Source organism: Chiloscyllium plagiosum, unplaced genomic scaffold, assembly GCF_037043375.1.
Source record: "Chiloscyllium plagiosum isolate Xiang-an unplaced genomic scaffold, Cpla_swu_hap1 HiC_scaffold_45, whole genome shotgun sequence".
Lineage (NCBI taxonomy): Eukaryota > Metazoa > Chordata > Chondrichthyes > Orectolobiformes > Hemiscylliidae > Chiloscyllium > Chiloscyllium plagiosum.
Genome location: NW_028270183.1, coordinates 17,570,767 through 17,585,495, shown reverse-complemented (window position 1 = coordinate 17,585,495; position 14,729 = coordinate 17,570,767). Strand labels below are relative to the sequence as shown.

Genomic DNA, 14,729 nt, shown 5'->3' with positions numbered 1-14,729 from the left:
CTTGTCTCTCATTATCAACTTATTTAATCATCTCCTGACCTCCACCTAATCACAACCTTCTACTTCATCTTGCCTACCCATTTTCTTTTTTGTTGCTTCTTTATTAGCTATTCATGTCATCTTGGTTCTAATCAAAGGTCAACCTGAAACAAACTATTTTGTGTGACCAAACAAAGTGCCCTGGTTTACAAAGCCCAAAAGGTTCAGTTCTTAAACTGGCAAAAGCAAAAGATTCATTCCATACAACTCATTTTCATAATGTCTAGTCCTGAAGATGCTCATCTGACATGCTTCAAAAGATTGTCACATTAGTCAGATTATAGAAAGAATGTTTATTGTAAAATGTTTCACACAAAGGTTCAGGCAAGCTTATAGTCTACATCATGAAAAGCCATTCAGCACAGTACATTGGAAGCATTTACTAGACTCATGAAACACAATCAGCTGGAACTCAAGTACAGCAATAACACAAATCTACTAGCAAGTCAAACAATGAGAAACGTTAAAACTAGTATAAGCTTTAGTGAATGACTGAGGAACATAATCATTTATCCACATCTGTTTATCAAGTCACACTAAATTTACTCTAACTCTGTGTCAAATGGCAATGCATCATCCTCTCCTTCCAGAATCTTATCTTCATCAGCTTCAAAAGGCTCTTCAGGGTCCTTGCTTTCAGTCGCATCATCTTCTCCTTCTCCTCCCAAGTCTTCCATTTCAGCTTCAGGCTCGCCCTCTGCCTCCATGTCTTCATCTGCAGCATCAACAGCATCCTCAGATCTATCTATTGCTTCTTCTCCTTCATCACCCTCAGCATGTTCTTCACCATCATCTTGTTCACCATCGTGTTCGCCATCGTGTTCGCCATCGTGTTCGCCATCATCTTGTTCACCATCACCACCTTCAATCTCTTCATCACCTTCTCCTTCTTCTCCCTCTCTCTTATCTCCATCATTCATGCTGTCATTGAGTCCATCACCTTCACCATCACCATCACCATCGCCTTCTTGCATGCCACCTTCTTCTTCATCTTTGTCATCTGGATCATCAGTGAATGGTTTTTCACCCTTGGGAAAAAATAATTTTAACAAGCAGCATTAGGTATTGTTGGGTTTGAGTAGGATGAACAATGATGTGATGTAAATCAGTGGTTTGGGAATGTTATTTTATTCCTTTATTCAAGAGCCTAACTCTAACCCTACTAAAATTTAGAAACAAGGTGTGTGATTCTGAACAAATCCAAATTTGATCAACTACCAGAGATTGTACTCAACAGAACAAAGTCATACTTCAGAACTAGTTCACTTACATTTGGGCCAAGAATCCTTTCTGCTAAGCTTTACAATTTTAAGTTAAATTTGTATAGTCTTGTCCATAAGTGAAACTGTCCCACAACTAAAAGCAGTCAACATGGAGCATAAATGGAATATTCGAGAGCAGAACAGAAATAAATTGTCTCAAACAAATTTAGACATTCAGATAAGCTGCTCAGAATTGAGTTATATCAGGCAGTTCAGAGATCTTGGCTCAACGTTAATCCTTTGCTAAATCTGACTTAATGTTTGACAAGGCAATTAAGTGCTTTCTTTCTTTCTTTGCAATAGTGATCAAACAAGATTATTATATGCTTACCTTGACATATTTCTCTAGCATTGTTGCAATGTTGCTGTTATTCAGAATGCTTTTAGCAATAACTAGGCTACCCTTTTTGGCTCTCTCAATTGCCATCTGGTTAATAGAAAGAAACAGTAGCAAGTTAATACTGTACAAATTTGTGATTTCATGTTGAACTTTTCAGTTCAATACCTTGAACGGAGAATCAAATCCACATATATCCAGAAGTACTTCTAACAGTTATCAAAATACTGAAAGTACAACAAATGTGAAGCCATGGCAAAAAATGATAAAGCCACATATCAACCATCACAAACAGTTCCCCAATGCATACAATACTCCTTTAATTGCCTATTTAAATGGTGTGGGGGACATGCAGACAGTAAGGAGGGGTGATTAAAGGGCATTGAATGGTAAGAAAAAAAAAGGGGATGAAGACTTCAGCTATCATTGCAATGACAAAACTAAGTTCAAAGCAAATGCTTTTCTTGTAGCTTGTGATTATGTTTTATAGTCAAATAATTCACTGACCTGAAACCATTCCATCACTTACTTTGCGGTTTCTGTTGTGCTCAGCTGACCTTAAGTGCTGCCCAATGAAGCCAGTCTGCATAGGTATGAATAGCTCACAAGCCATACAATGAGCTGCTTCCACCTTTTTCATGCATTGTTCCATACCAATTCCTACAATTAAAAAAAGTCTAGTTAGAAAAATAAAACTTAACTGAATTGAGCAGGCATGAATCCAAAATTAAATGAAAGTACAAAGCATTATAACAAAAAGTGGATTTACTTGACCACTCTTGACAATAATTGTAGATCTGTCCAGTTTCTGTGGGGACTTTTGGAAACCAAAGCATAATTCAGAGCAAACAGGTGAACATTGTTGCGGATGTAGTGAAGAGCTTGACTAAAGGTGCATCAGGTTCTGGACGACAACTCTTCAGTACATCACCAGAACGCTGTCAGGGTCCACAGCTTTCGCATTACCCAGTGCCTCCAACAGTTTCTTGACATCACATGGAATGAAGCAAAGTGGCTGAAGACTGCCAGCTGTGATGCTGGGGATCTCTGGAGGAAGCAGAGATGAATCATCCACTTGGCATTTCTGGCTGAAGACTGTTGCATACGCTTCAGCCTTATTGTTTGTACCCATGAGCTCAGTGCCCCTTTCATTCAGGATGGGGTATTTGTGGAGTCACCTCCCCCAGTGATTTGTTTTAATTAGCTACCACCACTCGCAAATGGAAGTAGCAGGACTGCAGAATCTATTAATGATACATTCATTTTCAGATGTACCACTTCTTGCCTATACTGTTGAGCACATTAGTCCCATGGTTCTCATCTCGTTTTTAGATATATTTTATCTGCTGCTGTTGGCCCATAGCATCTATGAGGAGCAAAGTCTCAAATTGCTGGTTGTGTTCAAATTCTGTTCGCTTTAGCACTGTAATTGTGCCCACATAACACAATGTAAATTTTTATCAATGTAAACACAGGACATCATAAGGACTCTGCGGTGGTCACTCTTACAGATACTGTCATGTTGAGATGCATTTGAGGCAGGCAGACTGGTGAGGATGAGATCAAGTTTATTTTCCCTCTTGTTGGTTCCCTTACCACTTACCATAAACCCAGTCAAGCAGCAATGTCCTTTTAGACTCCATCAGCTCAATCAGTAATTGCTGCTAAGTTACTCTTAAAAGGTGAACACTGAAACCCTCCACACAGAGTATAGTCTGCACCCTTGGCACCATCAATGCTTCCTCCAAATGCTGTTCAGCATGGCAGAGCACTGACTCATTAAATGATGGAGCACTGCTATATAGTATTCAGGAGAATGTTTCCTTGCCCAGGTTTGACCTGATGCTGAATTTCTTGGTATCTCAAGTCAATGCTGATGATACACAGGGCAACTCTCTCCTGACTGTGCTGCCACTTCTGTTGGGCTCTGTCCTGCCAGTGGGTCAGGATACAGCAGAGTTGATGATGTTTGGAACAGTATCTAAGGTAAAATTCCATGAGCATGACTGTGAGAGGCTGCTACTTGACTAGTCCATGAGACCCCTCTCCCAATTTTGGCACTGGCCCCATATGCAGGGTTGGCAAGCTATTTTTATTGTCATGTCATGTGCCTAGGTCGATACTAGATGGTCAGTTTTATTTCCTCATTGAGACTTTCTAGTAATTTTTACAACTGAACAGCCTGCTAGGCCATTTCAGAGAGCAATTTAAGAGTCAACCATATTGCTGTGGGTCCATAACTTGCACACAAGTCAAACCAGGTAAGGAAGGCAGTTTTTCTTCCCTGAAGGACATAAGTTAACCAGATAGATTGCTTTCCAATAATGAACAGTGGCTTTATGGTCATTATTAGTGTCTTCAATCCAGATTTTTAATTGAATTCAAATTCCATTACCTGCCATGGCAGGGTTCAAACCCACATCCCCAGAACATTACCTCGGTTTCTGGATTAATAGTCCAGGCATCACCTCCCTAAATTCACCAAACTTATTTTACACGGTTACATATTTATACGTAGAGTTATAGAGATGTACAGCATGGAAACAGACCTTTTGGTCCAACTCATCCATGCCCACCAGATATCCTAAATTAATCGAGTCCCAGTTGCCAGGACTTGGCCCTTATCCCTCTAAACCCTTCCTATTTACGTACCCATCCAGATGCCTTTTAAATGCTGTAATTGTACCAGCCTCCACCACTTCCTCTGGCAACTCATTCCATATATGCACTACCCTTTGCTTGAAAATGTTGCCCCTTAAGTCCATTTTAAATCTTTCCCCTCTCACCCTAAACCTACGCCCTCTAGTTCTGGACTCTCCAAACCCAGTGAAAAGACCTTGTCTATTTACCTTATCCATGCCCCTCATGATTTTATAAACCTCTACAATGTCACCCCTCAGCCTCCGACACTCCAAAGAAAACAACCCCAGCCTATTCAGCCTCTCCCTATTAGATCAAACCCTCCAAACCCTGGCAACATCCTTGTCAATCTTTTCTCAACCCTTTCAAGTTTTACAACATCCTTCCAATAGGAGGGAGAACAGAATTGCGCACAATATTCCCAAAGTGACCTAACTAAAATCCTGTACAGCTACATGTTGTTTACAGAATTAATTCTTACAAATCAAATACAAGTGGGCATTATGCAATTAGTTTCTGACTTACCCTGGAGTACATCATGTTGCTGCATCAGCTGCTTTTTCAGAATAGTTTCATCTCCAATTTGTTCCCGGCGTTTTTGCGTTTTTTTGTTCTTGTTAGCGATATACTCCTGCAATAAAATTAGAAGAGACCATTACCACACATGAACTTAACATCAACATTGCTCCACAGATGCTGAGTAGCTAACTGTAAAATCAGTGACACATACAGGTCATGTAACTCGTGGTATAACTGGTCTGCGCAGATTAGAATTACAAGTAAAACATACAGTAAATCCTCACTATCTGTAAAATCATGAGTTCACCTATCTGCAGCCAAAAATCACATATCCAGTGATATTTTTAACCATCTGTGCTTTTGAAAATTTGATCATTTGCAGGGGTTCTCAGGAATGGAGCCCTCACTGTTATAAAAGAATGACTAATTGGCCAGAGTCACAAAATTCATAATTCTGATGACCAGCTAGTCACCCCAGATGAAAGTACACACATACAAACATCTACAGTGTGATCCCTGAATTGCAAAGTCCATCAAATTTACACAAGCATAGAATGGCTACATTGCACAGGTACCAAAAGGCTGCCAAACATCAGCAGAACCAAACCATGTCAAGAAGATGACAGACTAAATGAAAACAACTAAGGCAAAGAAATCATAGAAATAATACACCACGCAACATTCAAATTATTGTCAAGGAACGGAGAGAAAACAATGGTGTGACTCTCAAGGACGTCAAATATCATTACTTAATGAAAACAGTCAAACAATCGAGACAGAAAGCAGACAAATCAGTAAACCATTCATTTTAAAAAAATCTGTAAAATAAAAACAAATTTACAAGTTTTTGCGGTATACAATGAACAAAGAAAGCCTCTTCTATATCGACAGATAAACTTTTGATCTTAAGTTTGACATCAACTTTCTTGAAGGTTGAGGCAAAGGCACTGTAATGGAATTATTCCAGTTTGAGAGTGTAATTTTCTTTTAATTTTACTTGTTTGAACATCCAAAGGATTTTTTTAAGGATTTAAACATTGCGTATAAATTTAAAGCAGAATAATCATGTTATAACTATCTTGAACTGATTACACATCTAACACTCATTAGTCAGAAAATACAGCACTGAATATTCACTTTTCTTAAGAGTGCTGACTATCTGCTTAAGTGAAATGATTATCTTCAAGTATTATATATTCTATGACATTGTTCATTACGACAATGTAATTTAGAGTTGATTCTTAAATAATTATTTATCCATTATGAAGAATTTAGTCTCATGCTTGCATCCCAACAAGAACGAGATAATATTATTCTAGAATTCTTCATTGAGGATTCGAAGTGCTGATGTTGGTGAACTTGTGTTGGTGTTCTTTTTGCTATAATATACTTGCAGATAGATTAGATCTAGAGATAGTTTTGCTGGTTTGAACATTCCCAGGAAGGCATTTCATTAGAGGAACCAGTCTATCACAGAATCCCTACAGTGCACAAAGAGGCTATTTAGCCCACCAAATATGCAGTCCAAGCAATCACAAACCCCACCCTGTAACCCCACATGGGATTTTTAGCCATGATTAACACACCTAACCTGCACCTCCCTGGACACTATGGGACAATTTTCAGCAACGCCAATCCACTTAACCAGCACATTTCTTGACATCTAGAGCATGCCATTGTGAGTTAAGTTGGTTCAGTGGTTTGATTCTCTGGTTAAAATCTTAAGATTAACATTGATGTGAAATTGCAAATTTCTCCTGTTTAGGAGTTAAGAACCAGAGACACATAGAACAGAAATAGACCCATTGGTCCAACTTGTCCATGCCAATCAGATATCCGTGATAAATCTAGTCTTATTTGCCAGCACTTAGCCCATAGTCCTCTAAACTCTTCCTATTCATAAGACCATCCAGATGCCTTTTAAATGTTACAATTGTACCCGCCTCCACCACTTCCTCTGGCAGCTCATTCCATACACACACCACCCTCTGCATGAAAAGGTTGCCCCCCAGATCCCTTTTAAATCTTTCCCCTTTTCAACCTATACCCTCTACTTTTGGATTCCCCACCCTGGGAAAAGAACTTTGTCTATTTACCCTATCCATGCCCCTCATGACCTTATCAACCTCTATAAGGTCACCCATCAGCTTCTGACACTAGATAAAATAGCCCCAGTCTATTCAGCCTTTTCCTATCAAACCCTCCAATCCTGGCAAGATCCTTGCAAATCTTTTCTGATTTGCGAAGCTCCATCAGTTTAAAGCTTAATTATCAGTACTTCAAATATGCCAATTTCTTCCTTGATCATAGCACGGTTAGTCATCAGCTGAAGTGGAGTAGGTACATTCAACTGGCTTCTGAACTGGAGGAAACCATGGTCAGGGATTCTGTTCTCGATTACTATATAATTATGCCAGAGAGACATTGAGAAAATAAAATGAGGGACATAAACAAAACAACTTGTCCCTACATGTAAAATTAAAATGAAGTAGTATGGATGCTAAAACTCAAAAACGAAAATAGAAATTGCTGAGAAACTCAGCAGGTCTAGCAGCATCTGTTAGAAATCAGACTTAACATTTCCGGTCCAGTGACCCTTCTTCAGTTAAGTCTGTTTTCTCTCCACAGATGCTACCAGACATGCTAACTTTCTCCAGCAATTTGTTCTTCTTGTCCTAAACACCATTGGCTGTAATGATTGAACATGTATTTGGTCCACAGCCACATGAAGCACTCAAGGTAGACCTCAATCAACATTTGCAGACATTTAAAATCAGTGAAACCTTAGTAACCTGCTTGAGAATTTATTCACTACTAATGAACTAACAGCACCAAACCTCCAAGGTTTCAAACATAAACTCAAGGGTACAATTGGATATCCTCTGGAGAACTAAGATTTCGAAAAGGCAGAAAATTACACACATCCAAGAAGTCAGCAGTCTGAGCTTTAAGCTTGGTCCCAATGAATTTTAAAGTTTCTTTGTGAAACTTGCTCTTCATGTGAGCAGCAATCTCCTCATCTTCAAATGTACGGAACTTGCAGACTGAGCAGGCGTATGTTATCCTGCAAAGAAAAAAAAAACAGGGTTAACATGAGAAATCATCTAGTCTGAGGGCAATCAAGAAACTCCAAAGCATTTATTTACACTTCTAATTATTAGGCAACGATTTACATACTTAACAAATCAATGAAATTATATCAATACTGGTATTTCCAATACAAGATTCAGAATTAAATTGTATTGCACTTATTTTATGACAAGGTTATTTAAGTAGATGAAGTGTTAAAGTGGCTTGGGCAGCTGCTCAAGTTTTATATGCCAAAAGCAGTAGCAGCTCCTCAGAGTAAAATGCCCTGCGAGGTAGAGATACCTCCTTTTTCCCAGCCTAAGTGACACAGTTGTGCAACCACTGGGAGTTCACAGTAACCACCATCACCCAGTTTTTCCTCCGTAAACAGAGACAACAGCTAAAAAAAGAAATCCCATCTTTTCTTAAGCACACTACACTGAAACTTAGCAGTGCTTATTTCTACAACAGGTAGATCATAAACTGAATAAACAAGATAGACAAGAACTAATTCCTGAGCAAAATAGTACCATGGCACTAGTGATCAGTACCTCTCTGCGAGACGGTCACGATTCTTCTTGGGTTTGCCAGTCTTCTTTTTCTCTTGCATAGTAGGAACTATTTGAAAATAAAATTGTCAATTTATGTTTTAATTATTGAATGCAAAGCACCAAAGCCTTGCTGCTATAGCCTTATTTGCTAAGCGTGAAGTGATTAATCCTCAACTTTGTCTGTCAGGTGTACACTAGTAACATGCAACATTGTTTATTTCTCTCTACAAGTGCTTAAGAGGTTTATACGCAGGCCAATGATCACTCTGGCCAAGGTAGTTCAAGCCTGCATTTGACAAATGGCATCAGTGATTTTCCTGGCTTTTAAAAAAAATTGACAGTTAAAAATTTAGGAAGTTGTGAAGTTTCCTTAGTACTGACTATTAGGACAAGCTACATAAACCAGAAATACAACATGACCCATTCATAAACATTTTTATACTACCTTATTGGATGTTATGTTTCCACAAAGAAAATCTCAGTGGCAAAAATCAAAATCTACAGATAATTACATGCTCAGAGTAACATTATTAAATTTGCATACAATTCAGGAAGAATGCCAAGGATGTGGACAGTCTCATTTAGTCTAATAGTAAAATGGATTCTTAGGCCACAGACAGCTTCTGGTTTTGGCCATGCATGACATCACTGAGCCCTAGCAAAACTAAAGTTAATGGGAAACCAGAAAGACAATTCCCCACTGGATGGGATCATACTTGACACAAAAGGAAGATGATGGAGGTTTTTGGAGTTCGATTATTTCAGCTCCAGGATGTCTCTGCAGGCAATGCTGAAGACACTGTCTCGGCCCAAACATCTTCAGCTGTTCTGATCAACAAATGTCCCTCCGACAAAGGTCAGAAGTGTACAGCACCATTCAGGATTCCCTACACAAAAGCCCATGTCCAAATTAGCATGACCTGGACAACGTCCAGACTTGGGCTCACAAGTACTAAGTATCACTTACACCACACAACTGCTGGGCAAAGGCCATCTCTAATAAAAGAGAATCTGAACTTGGCCGCTTGAAAGTATGTCATATCATCGCTGCTTTTCTCCATCATCAACATTCTGGAAGTTACCATTGACTAGAACAGACTGCACTGCATGAAGTTCAAAGGTTCCTGAGACACCATCTTCCAAACTACTACCATCTGGAAGAACAAAGGCAGCAAAAACAAGGGAAACACTACCACCTGCAACTTCCCCTCCAAGCCAATCACCATCCTGACTTGGAAATATGTCACCATTTCTTTAGCATGGCTGGATCAAAATCTTGGAATTCTCTCCTTAACAGCATTGTGTAACACCACCAAATGGACTGCAGTGGTTCAAGTAGGGCAGCTCACTACCATCTTTTCAAAGGCACCTAGGGCTAGCGAAATCTATTTCCCATAATTAGGAGAATAAACTCTATGCAGCATTTAACTAAAGCAAATTTCATACAGTATTGGATGTAAACAACTTAAGGTGCAGCTGGAAGAGAGAATTGTTTTGGCAGTAATGGAGGAAAATAACACTGGGAAAGCAGTTAAGATTGGGAAATAAGATCCTTGGGAGCCCTTCAATATTCACCAAGCTCTTGCCGGCTTTCCTTAGTCCTTACTTTAAATCACCTACATGGTGGAATTCCAATGAGTTTTTATCCTGCCTACTCCAAAAACGTCTCTACTAAGAAGACTTAACTAAGCATGGACTAGGAATTACTTAGGAATGATATCTCAATCCAGGATTTCAGTCTAGTATGCCCCATTTCAGAAGCTGACAGTGAAAGAGGGAATGAATAGCAGAATTCATACACAAAAACACAAGTGGACATTTCTATACCCCTGTACTGTGTATATCAATGAAAATCACCAAGCTTTACAGCAATCACTGAAGAAAGTACTGTTTAAGTTAAACTTACAACGCTTTGGTTTTTTCTCTCCTTTCTCACTTGAATCCTTGTCCTCACCACCCTGAAAAAGAGGCAATCCACAGTAAATACTAGGTTCCTAAAACAAAGCAGTCAGGGTAGTTTTAATCCTAAACGCAGGTTGGTAAGCTAGGATGTACCATTACAAGCACCAACTATATAGTTAAAGCAAAGATAGACAACTCTCCAAAAATTTAAATATGCTTTAGCTACAACCTTACTTGCATTCCGTATCTTGCCAAAGCACAGAAACGATACTAAAAAAATTCCTCACCAAGAAATAAAAAACCAACATTGCCCACATTCTTCCTTCCCTTCTCCCTGTCCTATTTCACAATTACATTGCTTTGCAATTAATGACAGCTGATAACAGGTTGCCTTCTATCCCACATAACCCATATTGCAGCCCTTGAGTAAATTCTACCCCATCCCACTTCCAGTCTGAAAACTGTGGAATATCATGATCTGTAGCTCCAAACTACCAGCTCTTCATCTGGTACCTAACAGCCTTTTAAACATGATGCCAATGCCAGGAATATCCTGGCATTCCAATAACAGCGAGTACTTCTGGCTATGACAAATGAGGGGGTCAGGCCAACACCAAAGAAGAATGCTGTAGGGATGTTCTATGTGGTCAACAAGGTCATTTTGGCAATAACACAAGAAAACCCATAAGGAGTCACGGAGAGAAACCCTCGAAGAAACTCGATGAAAATGACACATTGCGAAAATATCAAGAGATTCAGCCCCAGATTATAAGACAACCAGATCTCAAAAAAATATTTATATTTAGGAAAATTTGTTTTGTTCTGTGAGGTTGCTATAATTTAGTGGGGATAAAGGATTTGCATTTACATAATGTTACAGGTTAGAAATGCCTGGAATTGCTTTACACAGTGAATTGCTTTGAAATACAGTTACATTTGTCTGGTAGTAAAACATTTTGTGACTAACAAAATTTTATGAGCAGCAGCATAAATAACAATAAGTGATCTAAGTTTAGTATTGTCTGTTGATGGAATTCTTGTGGTATCGGTTTGCTGTTATTGAGCACAGCATACTGATCTACAGGGTAACCTTGATTATCTGAATACCAATTATCCGAAAATCGGATTATCCAAAGGAGATCTCGAGGTCCCAATAGAAACATTACATTAAAAGATGTGTTTCCAACAGTGATCGCGCCTTTTGTTACAGTGATTAAACAGGCACCGCCTCCAAATGACTGTCCTCCCGCCCTCTCTTCCCACACTTTCCCTGGAGTTCGAGTGTACCCAATTTTTGCTAACCTATTTGCCATCTGTTATGCTATTGTCAATTTATGCAATGTACTGTCAGATTGTCTTTGACAACCCCAGTGTCACTGTTTTAGAACAAGAATTTAACTGTGTTGCTCCAGCAATGCCATTGGCCACTTAGAGGCCAAGGAGTGACAGATGGAGTTTAATGTGGAGTTGCATTTTGCTAAGATGAACATTAACTTATACAGTTAATGAGAGAGCCAAGGAGTGTTGTTGAATAGAGTGTCTTTGTGGCTCAGCTTTATAGTGTAGGGATTGTAACAAAGTCACAGAGGGGTACAGCATGGAAACAGACCCTTCGGTCCAACACGCCCACGACGACCAGATATCCTAAATTAATCTTGTCCCATTTGCCAGCATTTGACCAATATCCCTCTAAATCCTTCTTATTTAGATGCCTTTTAAATGTTGTAATTGTACCAGCCTCCACCACTTCCTCTGGCAGCTCATTCCATTTACGCACCACTGTGAAAAAATTGCCCCTCAGGTCCCTTTTAAATCTTTCCCCTCTCACCTTAAATCTATGCCCTCCAGTTTTGGATACCCCACCCCAGAAAAAGACCTTGGTCATGCTTCAAGATTTTATAAACCTCTTGAAAGGTCACCCCTCAGCCTCTGACACTCCAGGGAAAATAGCCTGTCTATTCAGCTTCTCCCTGTGGCTCAATTCCTCCAATCCTGGCAATAGCCTTGTATATCTTTTCTGCACCCTTTCAAGTTTCACAACATCTGTCCTATAGGAAGGCCAGAACTGAGCACAGTGACATGCTGCTACTGAGCCAACAACAAATTCCCCACCCTTACTTAGAGTTGAGTGTGGTGCTGGAAAAACACAGATCAGGCAACATCCGAGGAGCAGTAGAATCGATTAAGCCCTTCATCAGGAATCACCCGACCAGGAATCAGAATCTCTCTTCAACATGCCAGACCTGAACTCCTCCAGCATGTTTCTGCTTTTAAAACCCTATAAAGATATTTCACGACAGAAACAGAGCTAGCACACATGCGGGAGACTAAAATTGTTCCAACTTTCCCCATTCCAGTAAACGAGTCAAAGGTTAATGTGAGAGACTTGAGCCTGACTGTACAAGTGAGTGAGAGCAATGGGCTACACTCTTGATCGTTGCCAGCCTGGGTGGGAAGTTCATGTTGCTGTGGTACCTGTGTGAGATAAACAGCACGTAGGCAGTGCAGCCACTCTGCAGCATGAACTTGGCCATAGAATGTGCACCGCGTTCCAACCACCAGCTACCGCCACCTTCCAGAACAGCAACAGCAAAGCCCTAGAGTCCAGGCCCCACTGCCTCCACTACCCTCCAGCTAGGTGAGCCTCACAATGAGTTCCCTTATTAGGGCTGTTAACCTGGCCATCAGAGAGTCCTGGCTGACAGGTAAATATTCACTCAGCTGGCTGACAGAACGGGATCAGTGTCAAAGACAGTCCACATAGAATAATGCGTGACATGGTCATGGGATGCCAACCTCTGCATAGAGTTCTTTCAGTGGCAATAGGAGAAAAAAAATACACTGAAGAAATTCATTCATAGTAGTCGTCTTTGAGTTGGGGTAAGCATTTCTAGCACCATGCCGTTATTTGGGAAACGTGAGTTGTTCAATCTTGCTACTAGGCCTGAATTGACTAAGAAAAATCTAGAAGAGCACACCTTGGAAAACTCACCTACATTTGGCTTAAAACAGTTAAATTATTTAGCAACACCCAAATTAGAACTAAAATAAGCACCTGGTTAAGTAGTCACATGGTCCTTATATAGGCAGAAGTATGGGTATGTGAATGTATGTGTGCATGGAGAATATTTACAAAAGTCTACCGCAGGTCAGCATTTATCTGGATGCTGTGCTAATAACAGAAAAGACCATTAAAGAGCACTTAGACAACTTGGACATAATCCTTAGACAGGGATATATCTTAGAAGGAAAAACGTGTTCCAGGCACCCAAGAGACCAACTTGAACTACACAGTCAACAAGAACAGATTACACCTGTTGGAAGATAAAGCGAGGGCGATCAAAGGTGTCCCATTCCGACACCAGTGTCTTAGGTTTCTCCTTGGGCTTGTGAATTATTATAAAAGTCCATATGAATTCGGGCTTCCATACATCTCTTACTGAAAAAGGGTCAGCCTTGGAAGTGGTCTCAGGTCTCGACATAATCTTTCTTTATGGAAATGAAGCAGCAGCTATTGTCTAAGGTGTTACCACACTATGATCCTAAGCTAGATCAGGTGCTGACATGTGATGCTTCCCCGTAGGATATTGGGGTAGTGTTGGCTCATAAAAAAGCCCAATAGCATAGGGCTCCTGGACTCTGGCTGATGTAGAGCGGAAATATGTTCAAGTAGTGCAAAGGTGAGCATCTTGGATGTGAGAAAATTCCATCAATACCAAAACAGACCACAATTCCCTGGTCTGGCAGAAAGAGCAGCTCAAACTTTGAAGGTAGGTTTAAAGAAACAGCCTACAATTTCAATTGATACCAAACTGTCCTGATTTCTATTTGATTATCCAACCATCCCTCAGTCAGCTACACAAGATTCCTCTAAGCAAGAGAGATAGTTAATTTCAGGGGATGATGTTTGGTGCCGACAGCACAGAAATGGCCCTGCAACATACCCATTTGGATTCGCAAGGAGGATTTGAACACCGCTGCTGCAAACTAGCAAATGGGGCGGGAGCAAAACATATGCAGCGTCTCAGAACATTGAGAAAGGCTATTGGAATCTATGGGTTCTCTTCCGTCTAGAAACCATGGAACCCGAGATGGACACAGTGGATGTCACAGCAATGATGCCTTTACCACCTGAAAAGGTGGATGAATTTCTTCCAAGATGCTCCAGGAGCAAGAGGCAGACTACAATCCAGTACACACCATCCGTATCAGACAAACTCTATCTGGGGCGAAAATGCCCAGGAGAGGCTACAAGAATAGGCCTATGTCCCTGGATTTAGAGGTGGAGGGATGTAGTGATTGTAACAAGATCAGCCATGTCAACCAAAATGGGTCACCTGGTCCAATCAGGAACCCCTGGCTGACAAATATAAACAGAAGCCAGAAGTGGGGATGTTCACAGATGATTGC

At 40.2% G+C, this 14,729-nt stretch overlaps 1 protein-coding gene across 5 annotated transcripts in view; it reads right to left on the bottom strand.

Moving 5' to 3' along the window:
- Nucleotides 1-312: 312 nt before the first annotated feature.
- Nucleotides 313-14,729, bottom strand: part of LOC122552188 (A-kinase anchor protein 8-like) — a 33,197-nt gene continuing 18,780 nt past the window's right edge. For all 5 annotated transcript variants that reach the window (XM_087983225.1, XM_043694783.2, XM_043694784.2 and 2 more), the window contains 7 exons: nt 10,324-10,375; nt 8,418-8,484; nt 7,720-7,861; nt 4,804-4,909; nt 2,168-2,298; nt 1,633-1,728; nt 313-1,067 (listed from right to left, as the gene is read on the bottom strand). In XM_087983225.1, coding sequence (XP_087839351.1) covers nt 582-1,067; nt 1,633-1,728; nt 2,168-2,298; nt 4,804-4,909; nt 7,720-7,861; nt 8,418-8,484; nt 10,324-10,375 — 1,080 coding nt within the window. In that variant the 3' untranslated portion in view covers nt 313-581. The remainder of the gene's footprint in view (nt 1,068-1,632; nt 1,729-2,167; nt 2,299-4,803; nt 4,910-7,719; nt 7,862-8,417; nt 8,485-10,323; nt 10,376-14,729) is intronic.